This window comes from Macaca thibetana, chromosome 7 (assembly GCF_024542745.1).
Source record: "Macaca thibetana thibetana isolate TM-01 chromosome 7, ASM2454274v1, whole genome shotgun sequence".
Lineage (NCBI taxonomy): Eukaryota > Metazoa > Chordata > Mammalia > Primates > Cercopithecidae > Macaca > Macaca thibetana.
The window spans coordinates 104,289,774-104,305,041 of NC_065584.1; the positions used below are offsets into that span (position 1 = coordinate 104,289,774).

Here is a 15,268-nt window from a genome sequence, read left to right on the forward strand (position 1 = left end):
TAGACAGAACAACAAGACAGAAGGTTAACAAGGATATCCAGGAATTGAACTCAACTCTGCACCAAGTGGACCTAATAGACATCTACAGAACTCTCCACCCCAAATCAACAGAATATACATTCTTCTCAGCACCACATCACACTTATTCCAAAATTGACCACATAGTTGGAAGTAAAGCACTCCTCAGCAAATGTACAAGAACAGAAATTATAACAAACTGTCTCTCAGGACAATCAAACTAGAACTCAGGACTAAGAAACTCAATCAAAACTGCTCAACTACATGGAAACTGAACAACCTGCTCCTGAATGACTACTGGGTACATAACAAAATGAAGACAGAAATAAAGATGTTCTTTGAAACCAATGAGAACAAAGATACAACATACCAGAATCTCTGGGACACATTTAAAGCAGTGTGTAGAGGGATATTTACAGAACTAAATGCCCACAAGAGAAAGCAGGAAAGATTTAAAATTGACACCCTAACATCACAATTAAAAAAACTAGAGAAGCAAGAGCAAACACATTCAAAAGCTAGCAGAAGGTGAGAAATAACTAACATCAGAGCAGAACTGAAGAACATAGAGACACTAAAAAACCCTTCAAAAAATCAATGAGTCCAGGAGCTGGTTTTTTAAAAAGATCAACAAAATTGGTAGACCATTAGCAAGACTAATAAAGAAGAAAAGAGAGAAGAATCAAATAGACGCAATAAAAAATGATAAAGGGAATATTACCATGGACCCCACAGAAATACAAACTACCATCAGAGAATACTATAAACACCTCTACTCAAATAAACTAGAAAACCTAGAAGAAATGGATAAATTCCTGAACACATACACTCTCCCAAGACTAAACCAGGAAGAAGTGGAATCCCTGAATAGACCAATAACAGGTTCTGAAATTCAGGCAATAATTCATAGCCTACTAACCAAAAAAAGTCCAGGACCAGACAGATTCAAAGCCAAATTCTACCAGAGGTACAAAGAGGAGCTGGTACCATTCCTTCTGAAACTATTCCAATCAATAGAAAAAGAGGGAATCCTCCCTAACTCATTTTATGAGGCCAACATCATCCTAATACAAAAGCCTGGCAGAGACACAACAAAAAAAGAGAATTTTAGACCAATATCCCTGATGAACATCGATGCAAAAATCCTCAATAAAATACTGGCAAACCGGATTCAGCAGCACATCAAAAAGCTTATCCAACATGATCAAGTGGGCTTCATCCCTGGGATGCAAGGCTGGTTCAACATACAAAAATCAATAACCATAATCCAGCATATAAACAGAACCAAAGACAAAAACCACATGATTACCTCAATAGATGCAGAAAAGGCCTTTGACAAAATTCAACAGCTCTTCATGCTAAAAACTCTCAATTAATTCGGTATTGATGGAACATATCTCAAAATAATAAGAGCTATTTATGACAAACCCACAGCCAGTATCATACTGAAGGGGCAAAAACTGGAAGCATTCTCTTTGAAAACTGGCACAAGACAGGGATGCCCTCTCTCACCACTCCTATTCAACACAGTATTGGAAGTTCTGGCCAGGGCAATCAGGCAAGAGAAAGAAATAAAGGGTATTCAATTAGGAAAAGAAGAAGTCAAATTATCCCTGTTTGCAGATGACATAATTGTATATTTAGAAAACCCCATCACCTCAGTCCAAAATCTCCTTAAGCTGATAAGCAACTTCAGCAAAGTCTCAGGATACAAAATCAATGTGCAAAACTCACAAACACTCTTATACACCAATAACAGACAAACAGAGAACCAAATCATGAATGAACTCCCATTCACAATTGCTTCAAAGAGAATAAAATACCTAGGAATCCAACTTACAAGGGATGTGAAGGACCTCTTCAAGGAGAACTACAAACCACTGCTCAATGAAATAAAAGAGGACACAAACAAAGGAAGAACATTCCATGCTCATGGATAGGAAGAATCAATATTGTGAAAATGGCCATACTGCCCAAGGTAATTTTTAGATTCCAATGCCATCCCCATCAAGCTACCAATGAGTTTCTTCACAGAATTGGAAAAAACTGCTTTAAAGTTCATATGGAACCAAAAAAGAGCCCGCATTGCCAAGACAATCCTAAGTCAAAAGAACAAAGCTGGAGGCATCACGCTGCCTAACTTCAAACTATACTGCAACGCTACACTAACCAAAGCAGCATGGTACTGGTACCAAACAGAGATATAGACCAATGAAACAGAACAGAGCCTTCAGAAATAATACCACACATCTACAACCATCTGATCTTTGACAAACCAGACAAAAACAAGAAATGTGGAAAGGATTTCCCATTTAATAAATGGTGCTGGGAAAACTGGCTAGCCATATGTAGAAAGCTGAAACTGGATCCCTTCCTTACTCCTTATACAAAAATTAATTCAAGATGGATTAGAGACTTAAATGTTAGACCTAAAACCATAAAAACCCTAAAAGAAAACCGAGGCAATACCATTCAGGACATAGGCATGGGCAAGGACTTTATGTCTAAAACACCAAAAGCAATGGCAACAAAAGCCAAAATTGACAAATGGGATCTCATTAAACTAAAGAGCTTCTGCACAGCAAAATAAACTACCATCAGATTAAACAGGCAACCTACAGAATGGAAGAAAATTTTTGCAATCTACTCATCTGACAAAGGGCTAATATCCAGAACCTATAAAGAACACAAACAAATTTACAAGAAAAAAAACAAACAACTCTATCAAAAAGTGGGCAAAGGATATGAACAGATACTTCTCAAAATAAGACATTTATGCAGCCAACAGACACATGAAATAATGCTCATCATCACTCGCCATCAGAGAAATGCAAATCAAAACCACAATGAGATACCATCTCACACCAGTTATAATGGCAATCATTAAAAAGTCAGGAAACAACAGGTGCTGGAGAGGATGTGGAGAAATAGGAACACTTTTACACTGTTGATGGGACTGCAAACTAGTTCAACCATTGTGGAAAACAGTGTGACGATTCCTCAAGGATCTAGAACCAGAAATACCATTTGACCCAGCCATCCCATTACTGGGTATATACCCAAAGGATTATAAATCATACTGCTATAAAGACACATGCACACGTATGTTTATTGCGGCACTATTCACAATAGCAAAGACTTGGAATCAACCCAAATGTCCATCAGTGACAGACTGGATTAAGAAAATGTGGCACATATACACCACAGAATATTATGCAGCCATAAAAAAAGGATGAGTTCGTGTCCTTTGTAGGGACATGGATGCAGCTGGAAATCGTCATTCTTAGCAAACTATCACAAGAACAGAGAACCAAACACCGCATGTTCTCACTCATAGGTGGGAATTGAACAATGAGATCACTTGGACACAGGAAGGGGAACATCACATACTGGGGCCTGTTGTGGAGTCGGGGGGTGGGGATAGCATTAGGAGATATACCTAATGTAAATGATGAGTTAATGGGTACAGCACACCAACATGGTACGTGTATACATATGTAATAAACCTGTACGTTGTACACATGTAACCTAGAACATAAAGTATAATAATAAAATAAAACTGAAACAACAACAAAAATAACCAGAAAAAGATCGCTAAGAATAAACAAAATATTTATCTCTCTACAGTTTATAATGAGGAATTGTTTACATTAATTATGGCCCCATCTTACTAAAAGATGGTTATTTTTAAAACTGATCATTTAATTTGTATTTTGCCATAGGAAGATGTGGTTAGTTTATAAATTATACTACAAAATATATTATCTTATGAAAATCAAAATAGAATATTATCTTATGAAAGTTAAAATAGAACCATACTTAAAGATTTAGCTGATATACCTAAAGCTGTCAATTTATAGACAAATGGCTAAAATATCTCCTTCAACTTGCTAATAATGTTTTTCTCTGGGCAGCTTGACTCAGGAAGACCCTCTATGTTACAAAATTCCAGAGGCACTGTGTAATTATAATAGACTATAATGTAAATGATGCCCTTTGGAATTATACAATGCAATAGTTGTGAATTTAGGTGCCTTTAAATTTCTTCCTTAAGCTTTTTCTATACATACTGAATTGTTTATAATAATGATGTGTCATTTTTTCCCACTGGAAACAATAAAATCATTTTGTTTTTTTGAAAACAATGAAGTCACATAGACACAGTGCTAAGAACCATACTAGGGCATGTTGAGCACTCTGTAAATAGATATTTTGCACTTATTTTCACCTGTTGCTAAAACTCTGCAGTCTATAGTGCTCAGATGCCCTTGACAGTTGACAGTAGGTTCTGCCAATGAGAAGCCCTAGAGAAAAATAGGAAGGCAAGTTGAGAAAGAAAAACACACCCTTTCTGTTTCCCAGTTCCAGTTACAAGGCCAGAGCAACTGCCATCAAATGTGTCAATGCCTACTCCTTCAGCTCCCACAGAACCAACATTGCTTTACTCCATCAAAGGCATTAGCAGCAGGAAGAACCAAATGGTTCTTTGCTATTTGGATACAGGCCACTCTAAACTCCTTCACCCTCTAGGCTGTGCCTGCTGTGCACTGAAGCCCTAGCCAGATCAGTCTCCCTTCGCAGAGTTCCAAACACCAGCCTCATGGAGCCCCTCAACCTGCTAGGTTCTGGTAACTCCTCCTCTTCCATTTGCGTCCTCCATTATTACAGGCGGTAGCTGCCTCTGCAGTTCTGGTAGCTGTCTCTGCAGCTCTTAATCTCCTGGGTTTTCTTTGTTTGTTTGTTTGTTTGTTTGTTTGTTTGTTTTTGCATCTCCTTTTGAACTTAGACTTCTACCACTTGCATGAACTTTGTATTCGATTTGTACTAATTCCTTATATTAGGTCTTATTTTTGAAACACCTATTATCTCCGCTGTATCATGTATCATTTTTATAATTAGAAAACAAATCTATTTTATTTTCTTAAGTGTTCTCATTTTACTGAGTACAACTCTTAAAATGTATTAGCCATTGTACTGTTCCCACTGTTCCCTTAGGAATTTCGTTAAGTATTAGTGCCACTTTTCCCCTTCACCAATCTTAGGCACAGGCACTTTCTTTAAAGCCCAGTAGCATAGCTGAAACAAGACTAGAAGACTGATTAACCCTTAAATAGTCAATTATATAGCAACAGATAACTACTCAAAAAAATTAAAACTGATTATTAGTACAGCTGTTCTCATTCTCAAGAGGCTACTTGTCTCCTCTGGCCTCCTCCATAGGGCAGATGCTGTCTTTCCTCTGTGACCTACAGGGACCCCGTGGTTAGACCTGAGTATTCCCAATTTAAAGCTCAGGAGCATTGCTTCTTTCCCTTAAGGGCCCATTTTTCAGGCACCTTTTCCTGTTCCAGAATTTTCTCTGTTCCTGGAACAGGATGATTAACCGTGAGAATAACTAACATACTCATTGACTACACACTTCTTCCTGTCCACAGAGAAGCCTTCATGGGTACCAGCAGCATGGATTATAGTGAACATGGCAAGTATGCTCATTGCCGTGATCTACAGGCCCAGCATCACTTGCTCCTGGATTATCTGCATGATCCCATGTAGGAAAGGCAGCAGCCCAAGAAACAAATGAGACTGAAACTTTCCCCAGTCAATTCTTTGGGGTTTCAGAGAGTATCTTCTATTCTTACTTGTTCAAATCAAAAGTGACATACTTAGTAATCACTCCTCTGTTTATTTAAATTCAACAGATCTGTGAAATCCAAAAGTCTGAGGACCACTGATGCATGTTATTATATCAAAGGACTTTAAATACATTCAAAAGTAGAGCTGAGGTCAAAATGGGAAGGAAAAGGCATGGTCCAGCCCAGAGGTGGCAGTCTAAGTCCCTGGTGATCCTGGAAAGTTGAGTGAAAGTGGGTCATGGAACAGAAGCCCCATGACAATAAATATTCACAGTCAGTTGCATGGTGTTTGCAGCCAAAAGCTGGCAGTGACAGGGAAGGACATGGCATTCTCTAGTAGAGAAAGCTGGAAAGTCAAGGTAGAGTATCCAGGATCAAGCCAAGCTAGGAAGTGAGGATGAACCAATTCATTCATCCTAGGCAAGAGCGACAGAAATCTGGGCAAGGCTGCGCCATGGCTTCTTCCAGGCACCCTGGATATGAAGGTCTGAGTCAGCAAGACGAATTTCAGAACCAACCAGGTGATGGGGCTGAGACTCTATTTATTAATCTCCATCCAAGGTTGGGAAGACCTGATAGACCAAAATAAACAGGGATTTGAAGTTAGCTGTCCCACAAGCTAGTCATATAACCTTGGGCATGGGGGTGTGTGTGTGTGTGTGTGTGTGTGTGTGTGTGTTTTCATTACCTAGACGATTTCTTATACCAGTTCCACCTTGAACTAGCTATGTAATTGTGGATAACTCGTTTACCTCTTTGGTCTGTTTCCTTATCATTTGAATGACGGGGACTAAATAATATATAAGAATCTGCCCTGCAAGAACATATTAAGGTTATTACATTCTAATTCCCTTAAATAACTACAGCAAAGTAATGTAGGATAGACTTAAATTCCTGATTCTGTAACACCAGCTGTTTAAACTGCACTCAAAACTGAACCCCTGTGTGCTCCAGTTTTCTTATCTAGAAATTGCAGAGAAGACCTACATTTGTTGGGCTATAGTGATGACTAATAAGACAATATATGTAAAAGAACTAGCTTCTTTCTTGGTCCATAAAAGGTGCTGAATAATTTTTTAGATAGATTCTGTGAGTGCTCTTATTGTAAAGTCTTCACAACCCACAGTGGAGTAAACACTACTGGCACTAACTTTAAATGGTCCCAGATTGTTAAAATGGTCAAGATTTTTTATCTGATTTTTATAGTTTGATTTGTTTCCTCTAGTGCATTCAGCTATTATGTTTTAATACCTTGCTGTATTTACTTATAGTAGAGTCTTTGCTCTTTATTGCTGTTTGCTTCTGTTCCACAATGGTCTTGAAAAAAGATAATCAAGTTTTTAGAGTTGTATATACTCTAAGAATCAATATGCCCTGGTTATCCTGTAAATAAAATGTTAGACTGTGTATTGGCTTTATAAAAATTATTTTGTCACTACTGCCCAACAACCAAGATAAAAAGATTGGGAATCATGCTTGAATTTCTTCTCCCTCACCCCGTGCTCATTATATATCATGTCTACCTTTGATGGAGTTCAGGAATCACCTGTCTTCACCCCACTTACCACTCTAATCCAACCACCAATTATCACTTCTGCTCTAACAAAATCTGTTGACCACCCATTCTATTTTTACCCCACCTTGGGAAGATTTTTAAGTGTCAAGGAACCGTTGGATCAGTCCTCCTGATTTACTTAGAACTCAGCCCAATTCAACACAAACTTCCAGGCCAGAAAGATGACAAAATGTTTGTTTGTTTGTTTTTGAAATTAACATAACCTTCCATATTTGTATTTTCTTTTCCTCTTCAGACAAGTTGCTAAGAGATCCTTGGCTTGGCAGGATTCCCTAAATTTTGCTGGGAAATCATGCCTTTATTTCACTGGCCACTCTTACCAAAAGCTATCAGCCACTCTCAGAAGTTCCATCACCATCACCACAAAAGGAAACTGGTCTACTTTTACTCATTATTGCAAGCTCCATAAGGTCCATTTTTATTTGTGAGAGAGAAGTAAAGCTTTGTAGGTTAAGTGCCAAGTTCAGGTTTTGCTTCTCTAATCTTTATGCAAGGATTGCCTCTTTGCTGATCAGACAACACACAGGACAGTTTTTTCACCTTTAAGAAGCCTACTAAGAATGTCCACATTAATCACGTCTATTGAACATAGTACTGGAAGTCCCAGCCACAGCAATCAAACAAGAAATAAAGGGCATCCAAATCAGTAAATAGGAAGTCAAACTGTCACTGTTTGCCAATGGTATGATTGTACACCTAGAAAACCATAAAGACTCATCCAAAAAGCTCTCACATCTAATAAATGAATTCAGTAAAGTTTCAGGATACAAAATCAATATACACAAATCAGTAGCACTGCTATACACCAACAGCAACCGAGCTGAGAATCAAATCAAGAACTCAGTCACTTTTGCAACAGCTCTAAAAATAAATAAATAAATAACCTAGAAATACACTTAACCAAGGAGGTAAAATACCTCTACTAGGAAAACAAAACACTGCTGAAAAAAAAAATCATAGGTGACACAGACAAATGGAAACACACCCCATGCTCATGGAAAGATAGAGTCAATATTGTGAAAATAACCATGCTGCCAAAAGCAGTCTACAGAGTAAATGTAATTCCCATTAAAATACCATCATCATTCTTCAAAGAATTAGAAAAAACAATCCTAAAATTCATATGAAACAAATAAACAAAAAAAGAGCCCGCATAACCGAAGCAGTACTAAGAAAAAAGAAAAAATCTGGAGGCATCTTTTTACCTGACTTCAATTACACTATAAGGCTTTAGTTACCAAAACAGCATGGTGCTAGCATAAAAATAGGCATGTAGACCAATGGAACAAAATAGAAAACCCAGAAATAAAGCCAATACTTAACAACCAAGTGATATTTGACAAAGCACACAAAAAAGCATAAAGTGGGAAAAGGACATGCTATTCAATAAATGGTGCTGGGGTAATTGGCAAGCCACATGTATAAGAATGAAACTAGATCTTCATCTCTCACCTTATACAAAAATCAACTCAAGATGGATCAAAGACTTAAATCTAAGACCTAAAACCATAGAAATTCCAGAAGATAATATTGTAAAAACTCTTTTGGCACTGGCTTAGGCAAAGAATTCATGACTAAGAACCCAAAAGCAAATGTAACAACAAAATAGATGAGACCTAATTAAACTAAAAAGCTCCTGCACAGCAAAAGAAATAATCTGCAGAGTAAACAGACAACCCAGAGTGGGAGAAAAATCCTTGCAAACTATGCATCCAACAAAGGACTAATATCCAAAATCTACAAGGAACTCAAACAAAATAGCAAGAAAAAAACTCCCATCAAAAAGTGGGCAAAGGACATGAATAGAAAGTTCTCAAAAGATTATACAAGTAGCCAAGAAACATATGAAAAAAGACGCTCAACATCACTAACTATCAGGGAAATGCAAATTAAAACCACAATGAGATATCACCTTACTCCTGCAACAATTACCATAATTAAAAATTCAAAATGTAATAGATGTTAGCATGGATGTGGTGCAAAGAGACCACTTTTACACTGCTGATGGGAATGTAAACTCGTACAACCACTATGAAAAAACAGTATGGAGATTCCTTAAAGAACTAAAGGTAGAACTACCATTCGATCCAGTAATCCCACTACTGGATATCTACCCAAAGGAAAAGAAGTCATTATATGAAAAAGACACTTGAACATACATGTTTACAGCAGCACAATTCACAATTGCAGAGATATGGAACCAACCTAAGTGCCATCAACCAATGAATGGATAAGGAAAATGTGATATATATATGTGTGTGTGTGTGTGTATATATACATATATGTGTGTGTGTGTGTGTATATATATCTATATCACCATGGAATAAAATGGAATGAAATAATGGCCTTTACAGTAACTTCGATAGAGTTGGAGACTATTATTCTAAGTGAAGTAACTCAGGAATGGAAAACCAAATATCGTATGTTTTCATTTGTAAGTGGGAGCTAAGCTATGAGGACGCAAAGGCATGAGAATGATATACTGGACTTTGGAGACTTGTCGTGGAAGGGTTGGGGGGTGAGGGATAAAAGACTACATATTGGATACAATGTACACTGCTCGGGTGATGGGTGCACCAAAATCCCAGAAATTACCACTAAAATAACTTATCCATGTAACCAAAACAAATCTCTCCCCCCAAAACTGTTAAAATACATTACAAAGGACAAAAGACTACAGTGTCACAAAAAGGAGCCTATTAATAAGAATATACTCAGAGAAAATCAGCAAAGATGAGAACATCAGAAAAAATACCATATACAGAAAATTTAGGTGAACCGCCTCAAGGTTGGAGAGAACTTCACATGGGGAAGTTCAGGCATGGATGAGGGGGCTTAGATTTTATCCATGGGATATCCTAAGGGAGGAATGATTAAAATGGGTGAAGCTCACAGGACAAAGATGAAAACACAGTAAGACACAAATCCACCTGATTATACACAACAGAGTGGGCATGCCCTGAAGTAAAACGTCAATCACAGAACTAGTTCAAGCAGCAATTAGATAAACCATGTGTTAGGTATGTTCTAAGGAGGGCTCAGGCACTGAGACTTTTAAGCTCTTTTATGATGAGACATTATATATTCAGGGTCTCAAGTTTTTTCATAATGTTGTGCTATGACCTGTGGATTTTTCCTTCAGTAGAATAACACTATGATTTCCAAGTCCCTTTCAGCCAAAATTGTTTGGGTAATCCAAGTGATTTACAAAGTGCCTTGAGCTCCATGATGAAAGATGCTATATAAATAAAAAGGTAATTTTAGTCATAATAAATAATGGTAATGATGATAAATGCCAGTGTCACTAAGAAGAAGCTGGCCTTCCATTTGGGAACCCAAAGCAACCAGCTATGAGCTGGAAATAATGTGTGTCCAGGCCAGGATGATACTCAGTGACTGAGATCACATTAACCTTTAAACCAGAGATCTGGATAAAGCCCCTGATTTGGAGGTGTAAGCATTTAAAATTGAAGAAACTACAATACTTAATCCCTGAGCTTGAATATTGCCTTGGGCTTCTGAGACCTTTTCCAGAATGGTCAACAGGGAGCATATTGTCTTCCTCTTCTAACAGAAGAGAAAACTGACTAGGGCAGGAGAAAAGCCAGAATTCCCAATGAACCTTATGACTCTAGATCCAGGGCTCTTTCCATTCTCTACTGGACCTCAGACAATTCCAGCGAAGGAAAGATTTCGGAAAAGAGCCAATTTGGATGAGAAAATGTCAAAATGGGATCATGTCCCTCAAGATGCCTTGCATAACTGTTTTTCATCCGTTTAGGCTGAGAAAGCTTGCTAGTAAAATCCTTGGCTGCTCAAGCAGGGAGGAGCCATTCACTGATGTCCCAGAGCTGTTCTCTGCCGTTAAAGGAGCACAGAGCAAGAGCCGGCTGAGTTCTGTTTGACCAGGAGCGAACACTGCTTTGGGGCCTTTCAAGCTTGAGAGCTCAGAAGGCTAATTGCTTTCCAAGGTCTGATCGAGTTTCTTAGTGAAGGACTTGGCCTCCCATTTTCCCATGTGCTTAAAGGTCAATCAGTCACCACAGAGAAAGAGAAGAAACCCTGCTCTCTGCCCAACATTCTCTGCCCTCAAATAATCACCATAAAAAAATTAAACAAAATGAAATCCGGCAACTGCTAAGCTGGGAGGAGCTCACCTGTGAAGAACACATAGGTGTCTTATCTGTGTGTGTGTGTGTGTGTGTATGTGTGTGTGTGTGTGTGTGTGTGTGTACTGAAATATTATTTTTATGATCTGTAGTTTTTATTTGCTTTCCTTTAGCATAGTTTAACATATTTCATCATTTGGAATTTATGCTTTTCATCTTTTTGTAATTTATCATCTTCGTAGTTTTAACCTTTTTAATTTATCTATCTTTGGTGCTTATCTTTTGAAGCTAGTCTATTCTCGGCTGTTGAACACTTAAATTTTTTCTTAAAAAATGAATTATTTCATTTTTCTTACATCATTCTTATTTCAGTCATTTTCATTTTATCTCTTTGAAGTTTTTGGTTTTGTTTAGTATTTCTTTGTAATTCTCATTTTATCTCTTTCATTTAACAATTTTAATATTGCTATATTTTATAGTTGTCTAAATTCTTTTTTGCTTCTTTGATACTAATTTTTTTATTAAAAATACATTTTCCATTTGTAGGTTTTGAATTTTTTTCCTTCAATATTTTCAGTTTATCTTGTATTCTCTTTTTCTTATAGCATATAATGTCCATTCCTATAGTAAAAAGAATCATCTATTACCATGGCAAGGGGCTTTATCGTTTGCCCACAAAGTTTGAAAGACATCTTTGTGGATGTTAATCCTGTCACCCTCATGCACCACCTGTGTGACTTTGGGTGCCTCATCTGATGTCTGGGCCTCAGCTCACAAACTCTGAGAATGTGACCCATTTCGACGGAGCTCACCAGGCATGGAAACCATCTTTCCCATCATATATTTCAAAGAGTTCTGTAAGGGCTAGGTAAAGAGAAGAATGACCTCAACCTTCTATTTTTCAGCCAACATTTTATTTAGCTAGAGGGACACCATTATTATAACTGCATCCTATTATATCTGACTGAGAATAAAGATTTCCCTGTAGTAAATATTAGTAAGTAAATAAAAGCATTGGTCTTACTCTGAAGAAATCACAGTTTGAGCCCTGACTTTGTCATTAACCCACCATGTGATTCGGACAAATCATTTGATTACCCTGGACACCAGTTTCCTCCTTTTTAAAAGAAAAATGTTAAACTAGATTTTTCCTCTGCTATTAATTGCCTATGATTCTATAGCTTCCTATTTTTTTAACTTATTTATTTTGAAGAGACCGGTCTCACTGTGTTGCCCAGACTGGTCTTGCACTACTGGTCTCAAGTGATCCTCCTGCCTAGGTCTCAATTCTATACTTTTCTATTTGGAGAAACCATGAGACTGACATCAGTGTGTATGGAAAGTATGCTGTTATTTGTACCAGAAAACGGAAAACCAAGAGTTTATTCCTGGCAGAGTACCGAGGCCTCTCCAATCACGCCCACTTGGTGAAATGACAGTGTTACTATGGTAGCATAAATGCAGCTGGGCTGAGCCAGGTGCCTGACATACTTGCCGTTGATGACACCGTCTGGGTTGAGCATGGGTATGATCTTGAAGATGAAGTTTTCCCTCAAGAGCCTAGCCACAGGGTCACTGCTGACCAGGAACTCCAAGGTACCCTTCATCACCCAACTGGCATTGCTCTCTCCTGGATGAACTCGAGCGGTGATCACCTGATATGGACGATGTCCTGCAGAAAAAGGGACATAAGAAGATTAAGCCCAAATTTGCTTTCCATTTCCATCAAGATGGTCTCCAGGGGACCAGATTTTCACATGATTGGCATGAGGTTTTAAATAGATTGATTGTTTCTAACACATATCTGATCTACGTTTACCCATTTTCCATCTGCCTCTGTGGTCTGCAAGACTCAAGAAAGTATGAAGGTACAGCTCAAGGCTGTCATCAAAAATGTAACTACTTGGTGGTATGAAAAGAACCCAAGAAGCAGATTTTATCAAGATCACAAAAAAACAACTAACTCTCCAGAGTTCAATAGCATGATGCCAGATGTCACAGATCTGAGATTAAATATTATCTTCATCCCTCACCACCTCTGGGATCTCAGGCAAATGAATTAATTTCTTTGACACTGTCTCCTATCTATAAAATGGGGACATAATACTGACCTTATGTGGTTGTTATAAAACACAAAAAGATGTAAATATAAAGCACTCACTATATTGACTGCCATTCAGTACGTGTTAGCTATCTCCCTCCTCATTTGTAAAGTCGGTGGGTGGGATGATCCCTCTCATTCCTTAGCAGAAATAGAAAGCAAGTAACAGAAGCAGTGTCTTTGGAACTCCATGATTGTAAGACACTGAACCCAATCCTTGAGAGAGATTTGACAGAAGAGTTAAATACGTGGAAGCTCAATCTTGGAGTCACAATGCTTGCTTCACTTTGCAAAGGGAGTCAGGAAAACATTCTCCACCCAGTTACAGGTAGTGTATTGACATGAACAGTCTTTATGGAGAATGCACTGATGAGGGAAAGATAGGAATGTCTTCCCTCCTTTGTTTATAGAAGATAACTGGAGTATTGTACTGCTGAAATGCATTCTAAAGCCATGTCTGGGCTCAGGTGAAAAATGTGTTTTGATTGATTTAGTGATGTCTGTCTTTCATATACTCAGGGAAGAAAGGGTAAGGTTGTAGCATCATCAAGAACTCACCATGTCTACTCTAACCCTTTGTTCAATTTTGTGGTTTTTTTATGACTAATTTTTCCTTTTGTATTCTCATCCAATTCCCATTGCTCCTAAACTTCCTCTAATGACAAGTACTAAGTATTTGCTAAATATAAATACACCAGCCACTGAACAACTTAAAAGTTAATAAGCTAGTAAATTATTTCCATATTATTCAAATCACTTTAAGTTCAAAGGTCTTTTATTTCCTTAAACAGTGACATTTTTATTAATTTATTTATAATTGACATACAATCATTAGACATATTTATGTTTATGGGATATAACGTGATGTTTCAGTGTATGTATACATTGTATAATGACCAAATCTGTGTAATTACCATATTCATTATTTTAAATAGTTATCATTTCTTTGGAGTGATAATATTCAAAACATTCTTTTTTAGCTATCTTGAAATGTGCATTACATTATTATTTGCTCTAGTCATCCTATTGTGTAACAGAAAACCAGAATTTATTCTTCCTAACTGTAATTTTGTACACATTGACCATCTTCCCCTGTTTCTCCCTTGCCACTACCTGTGCCCAGCTCCTGGTAATCACTATTCTACTCATTATGGAGGTCCCTCAAAAAATTAAAAATAGAACTATCATATGATTCAGCAATACCACTACTGTGTATATATCCAAAGTAAATAAAATCAGCATTTTGAAAGATATCTGCACTCCCATGTTTATTGCAGGCACCTTGATCATGTTTACTGAATTTCTGTGTTATTCACAACAGACAAGATATGGACTCTACCTAAATGTCCAACTACAGATGAATATGTGTATGTGTGTGTGTGTGTATATATATTTTATATATCATTGTATGTGTATGTGACTATATATGTGTGTGTGTATACATATATACATACATATATACACACACACACACACACACACAGATAAAATGGAATACTATTCAACCATAAAACAAAATGAAATTCTGTCATTTTCAGCAACATGGATGAGCCTGGAGGACACTGTGTTAGGTGAAATAAGACACACACAGAAAGACAAACATGATATGATCTTACTCATATATAGAATCTAAAAAACAGTAGCCTTTTTGAGGATACAAACTGTGTCTCAAATTGTGCACAAAGAAAGAAAAAATCGAATATCTCTTGATAACAGAGCTAAAGAATAGGCAATGGAAGATATAAAGAAAACACCTTTAAGTTACTGAATTATGTTATTATCATCAACTAAGACCAAAAAAAAACTCAACACTATCTGTCTCTTCCATATT

General features: G+C 37.3%; 1 protein-coding gene across 2 annotated transcripts in view; it reads right to left on the bottom strand.

The window, feature by feature from the left end:
• AGBL1 (AGBL carboxypeptidase 1) overlaps nucleotides 1–15,268 on the bottom strand; it is an 850,662-nt gene that overhangs the window by 505,418 nt on the left and 329,976 nt on the right. For both annotated transcript variants that reach the window (XM_050799227.1, XM_050799228.1), the window contains exon 18: nucleotides 12,828–13,008. In XM_050799227.1, coding sequence (XP_050655184.1) covers nucleotides 12,828–13,008 — 181 coding nt within the window. The remainder of the gene's footprint in view (nucleotides 1–12,827; nucleotides 13,009–15,268) is intronic.